Genomic DNA, 17223 nt, shown 5'->3' with positions numbered 1-17223 from the left:
GTTTTGGAATGCGAACTTTTTGCGATTGCTATGGACTGTAAGTGCTAGCTATCAGGAGATGGAAAATGTTCGGTTATATGACAAGCAGTGTTGTTTCACAAAGTTGTATGCAGGTAGTTTCTGTCAGTGCACACTCGTTGCGTCGCTTCCATCCCGCATCCACAGTGAATAGCAGTGTGGCTTTGAGCACAGTATAAAAATGTTCTCTTTGTCCTTCTCTTATCCAAATATGTAGCATTCAAACATTATAACATTAAATTGAGTAATCTACTTGATCTCAAACAACTCGCACATGTAATCACTTTGAAATATGAATTTAGAGGCTCTGAAGATCGAACGTTTTACAGTGAAGTCTTCTACAACACAGGGAACGTGAATTAGGAATTCGGCAATAAGGTATCCCAGATTATTTGTTTTTTCGACTAATTGAAACAATGAACGATTATCTCGCTTCTGACGTGTGTTAAATACTTCTCATAGTATCTAGCGTTAGTGATGAAGTTCTAAGCATTTATAACTAGGAATGAGAATTGTTTTGTAGAGTGTCTTCGACACAGTTTGTGGACTACTTAGGAATATACAAATTAAACATATATTTTCTTTGTGGCTGCTCTAAAAATATTATTAAGAATTAGCTCTAGGTTCTGAAATCTGAGACATTCAATGTTCGATGTTCGAACTTCGTAAACAATTAATTTTTCCATACTGTTGGATATAAAGTTGTGGGTATTTTCAGAACGGGTTTGGCCAGTAGATTATTTTCGCCATCCAGGTCTCCGATTTCTGGATGCACTGAAAATAATGGTCTAAAAACTTTGGAATGAACTTCGTGACGTCGTATGATTACAAATATCGAAACATTTGTTTTAAACTGAACACAAAATTTGTTACAGGATCGGATACTTAACGTATCTAGAAGGAAATCGATGACATCAGATATATTTCTCATATCAAATTCTGAAATAAGCTCCTTCTACGGCAGACGATCATCGAGATGGGAATGCCAAAGTCACTATTCAGATTGGCCTGTTTCAGACCAGCGTGGTACCGATGATCGCCAATTTATCTAGTGCCTCTCGAACGTGTGGTTTGACGCCAATATTCTCGTGGTCAAAAAGAAGGATCATTATTTGCGCAAAAGTTGAAAAATGTTGAAAAAATCATTTCTTCGCGGTTATGGTTGCGGTCAACTGCCACTCGGCAGGATGTCAAAGCATTTTGTAAAAGGCAACATATGTATGATTGAAGGAATAATTCTTCAATTGAAACTTAACTTTGTATTTTTGTGTTGCCATTTGAAATTTGCTCAATTTCAATGCATTCACTAAGTTGTTGATTTTAATATTTTCATTTTTTAAGTTTCACAAAATTTTTGCCTTTAAACAGCAAAATGATAACATAATGTGATATTAATTGAAAATTTGATGAGTCGATATCATATTAGGATTTCAATCTGATGTTGCTATCATAAGCAGATTTCAATTTGTTCTCATTTTGATGTTAGACTTTACTCGGGTCCCTACCGTGGTCTGGACATGTAGCACGAATACCACAAGACAAATTAATAACTATTTCGGTCTTGCATCATAAAAGAATAGCACCACTGAAGACAGAAAGAATCAAACTTGAAACTTGGAATTCAGTTCAATCATAGAGTAATAAAAGAGGTACTCCTTATCACAATCTTCCTATCTGATGACTACAAAAAAAAACGCACCGGACAGGAATGCCACGCGGTCCAGAGGTTTCAATCACACAGCAACCTTTTGGGGTAAAAACTTTTAACGGACAATTTCCTCGGCCTACATTTCCTCGGCTAGTGCGTTGATTCCTGCCTAGCGATAATTTCCTGCTGTAGTAATCTTCATTCTCGCTAGATATCGACACGGACCATCAAACCTGAGTCGAACCAAAAAAGAAAAAAACCAAACAAAACACAAGTGGCTTGATTTAGGTCAAACAAACCCGTAGAGACGAGACACAGAACGCGTCATGCTGGAAGTACGGTAATGGCTTCTGTTTCGGAATGGTAGGGTGGCTCAGACACTGGAATTTAAAAAAAAAAAACTTTAGTTGTGTAAGTTAAAATTTTTCCGTTTTATAGTCATTATTATTATGTCTATTCTGAGCAAATATATTCATTTTTTTAGTATAAATAATAAATGCTCCGGAAGTGAATAGAACACCCTACCAATATAGAAAGCTTATAATTTTTGGTTGTGCGAAACGAAGCAAAAAATACCAGACCGTGCAAAAAAAAATAAATAAAATAAAATAACAGAACGCACCTCCTTCCTGCCTCTTGGGGCTCAGCACAACCTAAAGCAAAAACCGAAAAACTGTCTTGATGGAAAACCTCGCAAGCCAAAATTGCTATCTAAACATCGAAATATGAGGTATGATGCCCCGTTAGAGGTGCGGCCGTGAAACGTGAAGCCACCGCTAATATCACGGCGATGACGACAGTTTCATTTATTTATTATATAGAAACACATGAACAACATACCAGAAACCGACCAATCCACCTGATGCCCGTTCGTTCGTTTGTTGCTGCTGATGAACGTCAAATGGTTGTCATTATTCATTACACTACAATGTATGATGAGGTACATTACAGCTCATATGGCGTACCGTACGTGGGATATCAGTTTATGGGGCATTAACCAGCCGCCGGTTGGAACCTCAAACCGAGTTGACGAACATACAAGCGAAAATAATTATCTCATTCGACGATAGCTGCTTAACTCCCAGCAGCTACGAATCGGTAACGGAATTCGTCCGCTCTTCTGGTTGTTCAACTCTGGTCGGTAAGTAAAGTGTTAGGACAAAACCCCCATAGATGGGAAATTCCACGCGGAGGAAAAGATGGAGTTCAATAACAAACGCCGTCAAAGATTTCCAACCCGCAGAGAATTTAGTCTCTGTTGTAGAAGGAAGCCTTTTCCGAACGAATTGTAGAAGGCAATAAACAAATATTGACCCAAAGAAACATCCATTATCGGATCAGAATAGCGCATAACGATGTTCCCGGGGCAGCAACAGCAGCAGCAGCAGTAGCACTCAGATCATTCCGGGTTTATGTTGGCTGCACGAAAAAAAACTATACCTTATTTCCTTGCTATTGAGTGCACTGCAGCATATTGGAATTTATGTTACACTACACAGGGATGAAAAAATGAACTTTCCTAGGCCCAGCAGCACAGCAGCAGCAGCAGTTGACCGGGTTGGGAGTGCATAATCAATTTTCTTCTCGCGTTTCGAACCTGATAGAGATAGATTGATCATTATTTTTTTCATCTGTGCCGAGACAGATTGATGGGGGACCGCCCTCTGGTTCCTTCGGTAGGCCACTTGAGAAGGCAGCCATGTTTACCTTTTCTTTCGCTCGCCACTGTGTAGTGGTTTCGAGGTATTTTTCTTTTCCTGCTCCTCACCAAAACTCCAGTAGTGATACGATGCGATGTGTACAGTTAAGAACATGCGCTAATGAACAGTTCAGTCGTGTTTGTTTGTTTGATCGATCTTCAACTTCGGCTGTTCGACGATAGCCGGTTGGGCTTTTAGGATGATTCAAATTGTTCCCTATCGGATATGATTACTGTACTTCACCGAACAAAATTTGTTTTATTTTTCTCAGTTCATAGGAAAAATATTTGCAACCCCTTTAAGAATCATTTTTTTATCAGCATCTAGCAAAGAAGACTGCCAAGGGGGACGCGAACTCGTAGTCGTCACACTCTGAGTTGAGATTTATTCATTTATTTTGAAACATACTTGACCCGGCTCCAGACCGTGAGTCCTAATGCGTTAGAACGTTCATCTGTACTCACTTGAAAGTATGCTAAACAGATTATAACAACGTATGGAAGTATGATACTATTAGAAAAACTAGTAGTGAAAAGTAACGTCTCTACTCAGTATTGTTTGGCAAAGCATCATGAACAGGTTAGCTCCAGAGCTTCCTAATCGTGAAAATTTAATTTTCAAAATCAGTGTTCAATTAATACTGTTTGAAGGAGTACCCTGTGAATTTTATGGTGCATATAATCGTTCATCTGGGACCATTATAAAAAACGTAATTACTAAATTTCGGTCACTCTTTTGGATGCCAAGTCATCGACAAGAATGAGAAGAGGTCTATGGGCTTGTAGGAATCATCTTATTTCTTTAAAAATGAGGAAGGACGACGCGTTACCGTGATTGAAAATCGCTACAGAACCATGATCAATAAATTTTGTTGTTAAATCTTCAAGATATGGATGTGGACGAAATATGGTTTCAACAGGATGGTCACTGGTCATACTGCGACCGAACCATCGACTTATTGAAAGAACATCAGCGTTTGTGTGATTTGACGCACCTCGATTATTTTTTGTGTTGATACGTGAAATCATTATTTCATGTGTATAAACAAGCAACGTTTGATGCTTGGGAAACCAATTTACCATTGCTGAAATACGCCCTCAAATGCTCAAAGAAGTAGTTGAAAATCGGACCTACGGAATGGCCTTTATGAAAAATAGTCGTGGCGGCCATATTCCCGAAATCATATGCAAATGTGAAATGCCAAGAAATTATCTACCAAATAAAAAAAAATCGGCCGTTTCATAATTTGGCATTTGTTCTTTTCAAGTTTCAAATCAGTAAGCTCTTACAAAATTTGGACAGTTTGGAGTTTACAAGAAAGACTCGATCCCTTGCAATTATCTTATGTTCTTCAGTTTTGTATAAATAAAATACCAACCGTCATCTTACAACTAATTACAGTTACTTACTTAGGCTGCATGAAGAAACTACGAACTTTTGAGTTTTTACTTCAGCCATTAGGGTATGTGCAGACTTCTCTTCAGTTGCGTTTGTCAACAATTTTCTATAGTTGTAGCTTGTTGCTTATATTGAGAGAGTTCTATCTTCACGAGAGCCCAAAACCACTCGATAGGTCGCAACTCCGGACAGTTAGATGGATTTACCTCTGTCGGTACACCATGGACTCTTTTTAATTTATACCATTACAAAATATTTTTGACGCAGTGACAAGATGTCAAAACAGATCAGAATAGCGAGGGAGCGCCATGACTGTGTAGGAATTGTAATAATCAATTGTATCAAGGCATTATTCGCGGTATATTTCCTTGTTCACCGTTCCGGTAGTAATGAAGCTCTGACTTACTCGACGACATTGTTATGAAAATCACAAAAGTAACTTCACCTGAATTGCTGGAACTGGTTGTTGACTAATCGAAATTTCATGAATGTTGATATTTCATAAACGTCGTGTGGATTTGGCAATGATAGCGCTACCTGTGCAATTGTAATTGGTAGCTGGGGTGGAAAAGTACAATCCTAGTTGACTTCTACTAGTGACGCATTCGACATTCGCTTTAAGAATTTGGATTTTTTCTTGAGAAGAAAACGTAACGAGATATAAATCTAGTGCTATTGCTTCTACTGAATAAAACTAACAATGTTATATATGTTCAATTTTATAAGGTGGGACGGTTATAGTGTGATGGGTAGGTCGATGCCTCTCACGCAGCCCACGTTTTCCTGACAAGAAGAGGTGAATGACCTTAAGGTTTAAACCTCATTAATTGAAAAAAAAATTATAAGGAGTATAAAGCCATTGAGTTCGTTAGCAACAACAATGTTCACTTCGTAACGCCTATGACCCACAAACAAGTAACGTATGTAACGCTTCGTCACGCCTTCAATTCATCTAAAAGTAACGCTTTGTAACACCTATAACTTCCAAAAAAGTAACGCATGTAACGCTACGTAACGCCTGTAATCCTGAAAAAAGTAATGCATGTAACACCTTGAATTCACAAAAAAAAGTAACGCTTGTAACGCTTCGTGATGTCTATAACCCACAAATAAGTAACGCATGTAACGTTTCGTAACGCCTATAACTTACGAAAAAGTAACGCATGTAACGCTTCGTAACGCCTTTAACCCACAAAAAAGTAACGCATGTAACGCTTCGTAACGCCTATAACCCGCAAAAAAGTAACGCATGTATCGCTTCGTAACACCTATAACCCACAAACTTAAGGAAAACTCTTCCTTCTTAAGTGACTCTAGGTCAGGACACAAGGCTCCCATGTAAATTCCTGGTCATCTACGATAATCAACTGGCTGTATGCGAATTTTGCCACGGAAAATCTTACGAAAAACTGGGCAAGAAGACGAAAAATTACACAAGAACAATCAAGCTCCGTTTTCACAAGTCTCAGATAATCCCTTCGGAGTACTTCGGAGACATCACTTAACAAAAAATTAAACGATATCATCTACGAAACCATCATCTGCAACCGATGCAAAACAAGTTTCGCTTATTCTATTTTACATTTCGTCTTTGACTCATCAGAGCGTATCAGTTCATGCTGAACTGCTAGCGCAACCTGAGGGCTCAATATTGACGTCTCGGACGAAAAAATTCGGCTTGCTAGCCGTACAGATTGTGGTAATATGAAAAGGGGAATATTTTTTTAGAACTTGCCCGGCACGGGTCGTAATTGAGCTATCACTTGAACTTGACCCGTAAAACCTTTCCAGAAATAAAACCAGCGAACCTTTTCAATCAGATGAAACCCCACCAGCTTGGTGGTTCTTTCGCCGCAACACGATACCAACAAGTATGGCACTACTTTGAAAGACCAAAAAAAAAAAAAAAGAAACCAACAAACAAACAAACATACCGAGCGAGTAATTTGTTTATGGTCTCCGCTCCCGTTTTATATATTTATAACTGCATGCACACACTTTCATCGAGCACGCCATCGCCGGAGCGCCAGGAGGAGGTCATCATTTTTACGGGCTTATCAATGCTGTCATCGGCACGTATAAAAACGGTCTAGGCTTCGCACCACAAATAAGGCCAAAGACGACCCACACACGTGTCCGCCCGGTTGCCACCCCTCCCTCAGGCTTTACGATACCTTGGAGTACCAATGGAATGATAAAAAATTTATTAGGCAAGTCCCGAACTCCAATTGGCACAAGGTGTCTTGTTCTTGGCGCTTTCTCTCTTCCTCTCTCTTCGCGTGCGCTTCCCAAACGCTTACATTCGTACTATCAGGTTACGGAAAAAGCAATGCGGTATCATTCTTTGAAGCCAGTGTTTCCAACTAGGGTATGGCTGCATTGAGTGGCATTTAAAACTCTCCGCAATGTCAAAGCGTAGGGTGTATGGCACTGGATTCTGGATTATTGTACTTGCTGTGAATTCCTTTTGTGTTCGATGCGATGCACAGTCTAGAAAAAAAAGGAAGCTGAAAATTCAATCCTTTACCCTAATCTGCATGCGGCGTGGGGGCGATTTTATCGACACAGCAAGTAACTTGTTTAGGAGCGTGAAATCGTGTCTATTGAATTTCTTTGTTCGTCTCATTTCTCCTATGAGCTATTCGGAGCAGAAAGAACCGGTGATGGCACGAAGGCGTATTTCTGTACTGAACTTAAGAACTCAAGTCAGTTTAGTCATCGAACTCAGAAGGGTGTAGGTGCTAAGAACCGCTCGATTAATCGCTAAAAAGTCTTCATATAACAATAAACAATGGACGTTTTTTTAGTAACAATATGTACTACAACGAATGATCGATTTTTTAATACATTTGTTTGGCGATAATCGTACATCGATTAAAACTAGATGTAAGAAAAAGCAAAAAATGTAAGGAATAACAAACATAGGAACCCTTTTGTGTTATAACCAAAAACAAAGTCTCGAAAATTTTACAGCTACGATTTAACGTTGGATGTTTTCCTCATAACATAGACCTGCTAAATGGTTATTAATTCGTATACATTTGAGTGGTGTTAAATTAACCCACACACAGATTGTTGGAAAAAATAATTAATACAGTCGTTAATGTCAGCAGGCTTCGTAGGTGGTCGGTCTTTCGCACTTTCATGACTCGAACTAAAAATGTTGTCGATTCATCCAACATTCAAGTTCTGTGAAAAGGTAGAAAGTTATCATTTCCTTAAGAAAAGGATTGAAATAGCCGAGAACGTTTGACCATGAACAAATCTCGCTTGTTAATGAAAATTAATGTGGTCGTCAAGACGAAAACATAACTCGAAGTTAACAAGTTCGTAGTAGCTTATTCACCATAAGTTAAAAAAAAAAGAATATCTAACTGGAAAATAACAACTTATATCGGAAACTGAAAAGTACCAGTCCTACACACTTAAATTTAATTGCTTCATTTAAGCGAAAGAATAACCAATTATTGCACCACCGAAAGAGTCGGCAGCCTTGCACCATTTTTCACTTGAAATTGTTTTATAACTGTAAATAAAAGGTATGTACAAATTTCGCACTTTGGTATTTTAGTATACCCCCTTATCTTCATTGTAAACTTTTTGTAAACAGAATAATTGTAGTTTATACATTAAAATTGATTTTTTTTCCGGATTGTAATCTATAAGCCAAGACAGATATTTCCTTTTGATAAATTTTCCAGTTAAGCTTGCTTGCAAAAAAGTTCTACGCCCTTGCGAGCTGCCTTCCGACAGCTATCACGGTTAGTGCTCGACTGATAGAGCTGTCGAATCAATTTGGTTTGCTGACTTATGGGTTACTATGATTGATGCTGCATGGGTAGTTTCGTCAGTGCGGGTGAAATCTGTGAAAAATCGACATTTGTTGTCCATTTTCTCAAATGCAAACGTTATCATAACGGAATTTATAATTGTATCAATTCATAAAACATTGAATAATACTGTTAGAAAAAAATTATTAAAGTAGCATTCGCTCACAAATTCATATTTTTACTTTAAGTAATATAGTAAATTATGATGTATATCATGCAAGTAAAAATGAAAAAAAAACTCATTTGAAATTGGTTTCTACACTTAACATAGTACATTCACTTAGCGTTATTTTTTAAACTAATTTTCTATGTGTTGACATTTTTTTGCACCATTCGAATTGTAATGAAATCTATGAAATCATATTCTCTGATACTCAATTTCATTATTCTTTGCAAAACTGAATAAGCATTGTGTCAATTCAATGTTTATCAATCAAATCTTTCATTGTGTCAATTCAATGTTGAAAAATTTTGATACTAAAAATGTGTCATTGTCGTCGCTAAAATGAGATTCTTTTTTTTTTTCTTCTAAAGTAATCACATATTTTTAATAAAATTTGAATGGAGATCACCGAAATTACTCACTTTACGTTCACCTGGTGGTGTGATGATGCCTTTCTCTTGCCAGTCCAAGTAACCACGACGCATTATAATCCAACATTATTTCAGCTTTGAAAATTTGCGTACGAAATTGATTAAATGCAATATGATTTTTTGAAACTAACACATGGGCGGAAAAGTTCCGGTCCTAACAAAAAGAACACGATTTTTTGGTTCAAAATTAACTTCATTCATCAACGTAATCTCCATCAAGAACAATGCCAACATTCCAGCGCCGCTCCAACATTTCAATACCACTTTTGTAGAACGATTTATCTTTTACCTCAAAATAGGCCTCACTTTTAGCGCTAACCTCTTCATTCGTGCGAAATTTCTTACCGGCGAGCATTTTTTTTCAAGCCTACGAACAGCCAGTAGTCGCTTGGAGCCAATTCTAGCGAATACGCTGGATGTGGAAGCCATTCAAAGTGCAATTCATGTAGTTTCGCCTTTGTTTTGAATGACTTGTGACACGGTGCGATATCGTGATGAAACAAATTTTTTTTCTTTGCTATATGCGGTCGTTTCTTTAAAATTTCAGCCTTCAAGCGCTCCAATAGCGCTGTATTATATTCACAGTTAATGGTATTTCCTTTCTCATGATAGTCGATAAATATTACAACACTCACATCCCAAAATACCGAGGCCATAACTCGACTGTTGAGACCAGTTGCAGTCCACTCAGATGACGATCGTTTTGATTCCGGAGTGAAGTGATGAATCCATGTTTCATCTATTGTCATATCGACGCAAAAATTCCGGTTTATTACGTTTAAACATGGCCAATCACTGCTCATCAACACGCTCTCGTTTTTGGTTAACAGTGAGCCAACGCGCCCACTTTGAACAGAGTTTCCTCATAGTCAAATGCTCATGCAATATAACGCCAACACCTTCTTTTGATATTTTTACAATGACAGCCAACTCACACAACTTCACTTTTCGATCATTCAAAACAATTTTGTAGTTTTCCTATCAAGAAGCAGTGTAAAATTAAAACACAAAATTGTTTTTAAACCATTATTCTGAAAATAACAAACTAATGAATAGAACATCATGAAATTTCAACAGTTGTCTTTTAAAGGTTAGTATTAACTGAAAAAAGATGACTGCAACCAAACTAGCGCCATCTATGTGTTAGGCCTGCAACTCTTAAGCCTATGTTCCCATGAAAAGGGCAATTATTAGACTTTTTTAGGATCAAATAGGTGTTGTATTAGCGTTTAGAATATTTAATTCTTTCAGTGTAACTGCGCTTTACTATAAAATATTTATTTATTTTATGTAACATCCAATAAGTGTGTTTATGATGACGACTACCTGAAAATAAAAGTATGGTCTAAGAAAGAGCTGTTCTCTTCTTCGATCGAACTTCAAGCAAACAACATGTTTTATTTAACAATTACCGAAACACCTTAAAAGTTCTTTCAATATACATATTATTGTTTCGGATATAATAATAGGCGAAGTAGGAATTGTGTATTAATAATAAATATTCTTGTTTACTTGTTTACCATTCGACGAATACATACTTTCGAATGAATACGAACAAGCCATTCTTGTTTTCACTCGAATGTATTCGAACTTGATCAATGGCGCAACGGCAGCTTTCATACGAACCTACGCTTGTTTAAATCGGTTGAGCCATCTCTGAGAAAATTGAGCGGTAAAAAACAACGCGCTTTATCATTTACGTCACTTATACCATCATATCTCCGGAACTAGAAGTCATAGCCATTTGATCTTCGAACTTGATCCATAGCCCAATAGTAGTTATCGAAAGAGCTTAAGCTTGTTAAAATCGGTTCAGACATCCCAGAGAAAATTCAATGCTAAAAACATCTTCGAAAAGTGCTAACCGATACACACATACATACATACATACACAGCTGCATATTGCCTGCCAAACCAAATATTTTAAGGGAAACTTGACTTTTTCTTCGTCCTGAAATGTTCCTCTACGCCGTTCCGTTGCATGACAGTAAAAAAAAGTAACTTCATACCTTGCCGGTATGATATTTTTATTTTTCTAGTCACAGTACTTACTAGAGATGGACAGCAAAGTTCATTTCAAAAAGCCGTCCAGAACTTGACAGTTCTACCGAAAGAACTAGTTGTCCTGTACCGTCCATTCGTTTTTCAGAAATTTCGAATGTTTTTGCATACACTTTCTGATAGAATTCAATCATTTTTATTTCTTTCGAAAAGATTAGAGAACTATTGTTCTTAAACAAAGCACTGTTGTTCACTCATTCTTCCAGGACAACTAATCCTTTTGAACCGTTCGCGAACGGATTGCCCATCTCTAGTACATACCGATCGATCTGGTCTCTTCTGTAATATTTGCTTCACCATCGCGTCCGTCTGGTGGTTCTAAGATCCATTTTTGTTACGCTGCCAGCCTTGCTGGCTGTTTTCAAACGTGTATCGAAAGATTTAAGAACATTATGGGAAACCAAACTTTCTTATTGACGAATCCAAATTGTCATAGCGACCGAACACAATTGCTTTTCGCACTTGCTCTTCTTTCAACGCCATCTTCGATCTAGAATTTGCGATATTACTGTCATAACCGTCATAACACAAAAATTATCATAACTAAAAGCAATAAACAACACGCTATTACCTAATAGTGCTAATCATCGCTTTTCTCTCGTCTATTTCAGGAAACATATTCACGACACTCTGAAAGGACTGCAAACTGCATACTCAAACGGAACAACAGCCGAACCGCACAATAAGCAAACAGCATTTGCGAAAGGACTCATCACAAACCACCATCCCCACCGTCATTGTTGATTTTTCTGCTATTATCACCTTCAGTGCCGGAACGTTGTGAGCCACGCGACGACGTCGACAACAACAACAACAACAATAAAAACAAAAGTCCATTGAAGCACCCACCCATCCACTTCGCTGCTGCTAGAAAGACAAAAATCTCACCGTCGTGTCGTTTAAATCTCGATTAAGATAAAAGCCATAGGCTGCTGGAAGGAACGGACACTAAAAAGTAGCAACAACAGACGGTTGGAATCGGTTCGACGACGTGCGACGAAAGTTGTTTTCTCGCTATTTGGTAGAAACTGAAAGTATTCGCGAACTTACTTACCACCCATCCACCCACGCACCATCCTGGGGGACCCACCGCCACCTTGCCGCGACGAGTTTTTGCTCTCATCGCATAATTACTCGGCAGCACAGTCGTGCACAGCTTCTTCTTCTTCTGTACGTGCGTGAAACAAATAACCGGAGCGGAAGCTAAACATCTATAACATCAGCCAGTTAGTTGATTGTTTAAATACACACACGCACACACACGATCACGCGCGAAGAGGAGCTCATCCAGAGTAGCATACTTATCCATACCCGAGCGAAAACTCGATAACGATCCGTTGTCGTTGGGTTATTTTTCTCTTGTATTATCGTGGTATTATTTATTGTGTAGGTTTACTTTGTTTTTATTTTGTGTGTATTTAGAACACATGCATTACTTTACTGCTTGAACTTAACTGCCACGGGTGCTTAGCGGCGTTTTCTTGTAAGCCAGCGTTAGAAGTATTATTTTTACATTTTTTCTTTATTTACACCCTAGAGAAACGATCTATTTATCATTATTTAATTAAGTGTTCCTAGAAGAGGACCATTGATGGATTATGTCCCATCACGAAACTAGTTCAGTAGCTTCACTGTGGGACATTTGTCAAAATCAAACGATCTGTGTTATTACATTCCCCACCTGTTAGAGCGTAACGCCTAAAAGCTCATTTCCACCTTTTGTGTGTTGTGTGTGTTTCTGTGCGAGTCTTTGTTCACTGTCCATCGTCGTCGTCGTCCGTCACCTGGGAGCTTAATCCGCGGGATCGGCACCAAAACCCCTACATTATTCCGCATATTAATGCTACACGGAGTACGCGTGTGCGATCGCGAACCCTGAATGCTTGAGTGATTCCTTACGGTTCCCCGCGAAATACCCGATAGTAGCTTAACTAGTATGACCTTGACGGTGTCGGAATCGGACGGCAATAATCTGCGCACTAACCACAACCACCACCACCATTACCAACCGATGGATATGACCGAATCTCTACCTAGTTCTGAACTCTCTCTGCTAGCCAAACTGGAGGCCGCGAACAAGCTGATCGAAAGTGACTCCAAGAGTCTCAACTCGCTGCAGAGCTCTGCCCACAGCCGTAAAAGTTCCGACACGAGTCAAATTTCACTGAACTCCGGGGCCTCCTCCGTCGGGGAGGAGGACATCTGGTCGACATGGGCTAGCATCGTAGCCGACTGGGAGGCCGGCCAGAAACGAAAAACTCCCACGGTGAAGGAACTGGTCCGGAAGGGTATCCCGCATCACTTTCGGGCCATCGTTTGGCAGTTACTGTGCGGAGCGTCGGAAGCCGACAAGAAACAGTACGCGGAGTACATCAAGGCGACCAGTGCCTGTGAGAAAGTGATCCGCCGAGACATTGCTCGAACCTATCCGGAGCATGATTTTTTCAAGGAGAAAGATGGTCTCGGTCAGGAGGCACTGTTCAACGTGATGAAAGCTTACTCGCTGCATGACCGGGAGGTGGGCTACTGCCAAGGTTCGGGCTTCATCGTGGGACTGCTGCTGATGCAGGTACGTCGTTCAACTTCCTTCATTCGAGTGGCAACCGCACACAAGCGGATATGTTATCAATTTTACTGATGATTGAATCAGAAAATGATGAATTGATTGAGAGCAAAGTTGTTAATGTATCTGCTTGTGTTTGGTCTGTTTATTTGGCTAGTAAAGTCGTTTTCGCTTGGGAAGCCTAAAGTGTATTTAGTGTAATTTCTTCAATCAAACAATTTTCCAAAAACTAAGTTAGGTTTGCTCTTAGTAATTACCGAAATAAGAATCCTGGTAAAATGTCACTACATTCGCGTTGAGATTAGGTTTGAAACTGATTTCAAACAAATGATTTGAAAGCATTGAGGGTAGGAATTGGTTTGGATATAGTTTCAAGTGAAAACGACCTAAGGTAATCGAGATATAAAAATTAAAACAATGTATAATTTTTATTCAAGAAACAGTTCATTATTCAAAATATCTAATCAGAAATCAAGAAGTTGTATCTCTACTCTCAAATCCTTTTCTACAACAACAATTCTTGCTTCAATAAAAGACAAATATTCCTTTATAGGCATAGCTCTATATAAAAGTTTAAACAGAAATCTCAACAAACCTAGTTTCGTTGATGCGAATCTCCGATGTTAAATTTTTATTTGTTTTATTTTCGCTTAGTTTTTTTTTAAATATTATTTTGACCTTTTGGTGTCATTTTAATTTGATTTTGTTTTTCATTTAAATTTGGAATATTTTTAATTTCTTGAAGCGTTTTGTATTTGCTGGACAACAACCTATAATTTTCAAATTTATTAAATATTAAAATTTTTAATTTCAATTTATGATCTTTAGATTTTGTTTTGAGTTTTCAATTCACAGTTTTCAATTTTTAGTTTTGAAGTTTCGTTTTTCAATACTCTGTTTTCTGTTTTCAATCTCAAATGATTCGTTTCTTATCGTTAATTTTCTATTTTTCATTTTCTGTTTTTTATGTTCTATTTTATATTACCTTTTTTTCTTCTTTTTTTTAGTTGAGAATTTTATTATTTTAAAATTCTAGAACTTCTTGAATATTTAGAATTTTCTTCTTCAACTTTTTCTTCATTTTCTGAGTTTTTATAAACTTTTTTTCCCTGAATTCGAGTTTTCTTTTTAATGTTTATTTTCTTCTTATATTTGTTTTTTTTTTCATTAAGATTTCTCGCACTATTCAAATTTTGTGTTTGTTCATTTTCTTAAATTATTTCGATGTTTTGAATCCTTTCAATTTTTGTTTTGTTTTCTGAATTTTTAGTGTGAATTTTTCGTATGAGTTTTGAGTTTCGAATGTTCCATTTTCGTTTCTAAATTTTTAATTTTCGATAGTTAATGTTTAATTTTCAGTGTTTGTTTTTAATTTTCTATTTCAAATTTTTAATTTTCGATGTTGAATTTTCATATTTCAATTTCTTGTTTTCCTTTCCTTTTCAAAATTTTTCGATTTTATTGTTGTTTATTCTTAATTTCTCATACTCATCATCAACATTCTGTTTATTGAATTTTTGAATTATTTCTGTTTATTTTAATCTTTAAATTTCATTTTTTTAAATTTTCTTGAATTTAAAAAAACGTTTAATTTTTTGTGTGTTTTGAATTTTGAGTGTTCCATTGTCGTATTTTTTTTTATTTTCATTTTTCAATTTCATGTTTTTGGTATTAAATTTCCAATTTCCAGTTTTCTATATTAAATTTTTTTTTGATTTTTAGGGCGAAATTTTCATATTTCGATTTTCAATTCTTCTTGATTATCAACTTTTGATTTTCAGTTTTTATTTTATGTTTTTGATATTGATTTTTTAAATTTTAATCTATAACGAGAGATTCCCTATTCCCGTTTGTTATTTCTCAGGTTTTAATTTTAGTTATTTGTTTATTTTGTTGCGTCTAAAATGTTAGAATTGTTGAATATCTGGAATTCATATCTAGTTTTTTTTTCATTATTTGAGATTTTATTTTCATATTTTTGAAATTTGAAGTATTTAAATTTACAAAAGAAAATAATTAAAAAATTTATTCATTTTCGGACATGATTTTTTCTAATTTTTCGATTTTTTTTGTTAATTTTGTATTTCTAAAACTGATCGAAGTTGTGTTTATTGTATGTTTGAATTATTTCTATCTATATTCGTTTTTAATTTAAAATTGTATGTTTTATATTCTGCCCTTCGAATGTCTTATGCTCTGTTTTAACTTTTTATTATTCAATTTTAATTGTTTCATGTTGTGTTTTCATCTTTGAAATGTTAGAATTTTCATGAATATTTGGAATTCATCTCATCTCAGTTATTTTTTTTTTCATTATTTGAGTTTTTATATTACTAAAATTAGGTGGTTTAAAATTGACAAAAATAAATTTATTAATTCCACGAATTAATTTTTTTTAAACATGAACTTTTTTTTTTAATTTTCCGATTTTTCTGTCTGTTTTGAATTTCTAAGACTAATAAAAATTGTGTTCATTGAATGTTTAAATTGTTTCTGTTCTTTTTAATTTGGTAATTTAAAATTGCATGTTTTGAATTTTGAGTTTCGAATGTTCCAATCTCATTTTTAAATTTTCTTTTTTCGAACCCAAATGGCCAGTCGGTTAAAAGGTCCTTAATGAAAAGAAATTCATTTTTCAATGCTTTATATTGAGTTTTCAATTTTCAGTTATCCATGTTTAAATCACAATGCTTGACTTTTTGTGTTTATTTTCATATTTCGATTTTCAATTATTTTCGATTTTGAACTTTTGATTTTCGGTTTTTACTTTTATGTTTTTTTTTATATTAAATTTTCAATAAATATTATCTACTCCAATTTGTCACGTTTTAGATTTTAATTGCAGTTTTTGGTTTCACTTATTTTTTTGTGAATGAAAAGAATTTCTTGAATGTTTGGAGATGATCTTTTCTTTTTTTTCATCAGCCGAGTTTTTTTTAAATCAAAATTTGCTGTTTTTGAAATTTATATTCTTTCCGAATGTTTAATATAATTAATTATATTAAACATTCGGAAACTTTAATAAAATACTTAAATTATTATAATAAAAATTCTTTTTCCGAATGTTAATATTTTATTAAATTTTTCTTTGACTGTTTGTTTTAACTTTTCAAACTAAACAAATTTTGTGTTTATTGACTTTTTTTATTATTTATGGTTCAATTTTTCCAAATTTCTTAATTTTCTTGAATTTCTAAGAAATTCGAAAAAATTCAAGAAAATTAATAAATTAAAAAAATAATTTTTAAAAACTTTATTTTTAAGTTTTTATCAGACCAGAATGACCAGTTCAAAAGGTTAATAATTTTTATATATTAATTGCAGTTTTTTTTTTATTTTTTGTGATTGAAAATAATTTCTTGAATATTTAGAATAGATCTTTTCGTTCTTTTCATTAACCGAGTTGTTTTT

At 35.7% G+C, this 17223-nt stretch overlaps 1 protein-coding gene across 6 annotated transcripts in view; it reads left to right on the top strand.

Moving 5' to 3' along the window:
- LOC131431296 (ecotropic viral integration site 5 ortholog) overlaps positions 1-17223 on the top strand; it is a 49450-nt gene that overhangs the window by 16915 nt on the left and 15312 nt on the right. For all 6 annotated transcript variants that reach the window (XR_009229665.1, XR_009229663.1, XR_009229664.1 and 3 more), the window contains one exon: positions 11861-13818. Coding sequence is in view for 3 of the 6 variants with exons in the window: in XM_058596924.1 (XP_058452907.1) it covers positions 13186-13818 (633 nt within the window). In the remaining 3 variants the exon portion in view is untranslated. The remainder of the gene's footprint in view (positions 1-11860; positions 13819-17223) is intronic.

The sequence above is a fragment of the Malaya genurostris genome, chromosome 1, assembly GCF_030247185.1.
Source record: "Malaya genurostris strain Urasoe2022 chromosome 1, Malgen_1.1, whole genome shotgun sequence".
NCBI classification, from domain to species: domain Eukaryota; kingdom Metazoa; phylum Arthropoda; class Insecta; order Diptera; family Culicidae; genus Malaya; species Malaya genurostris.
Note: the sequence above shows the minus strand (reverse complement) of the source record. Positions and strands in the feature narration are given on the sequence as shown.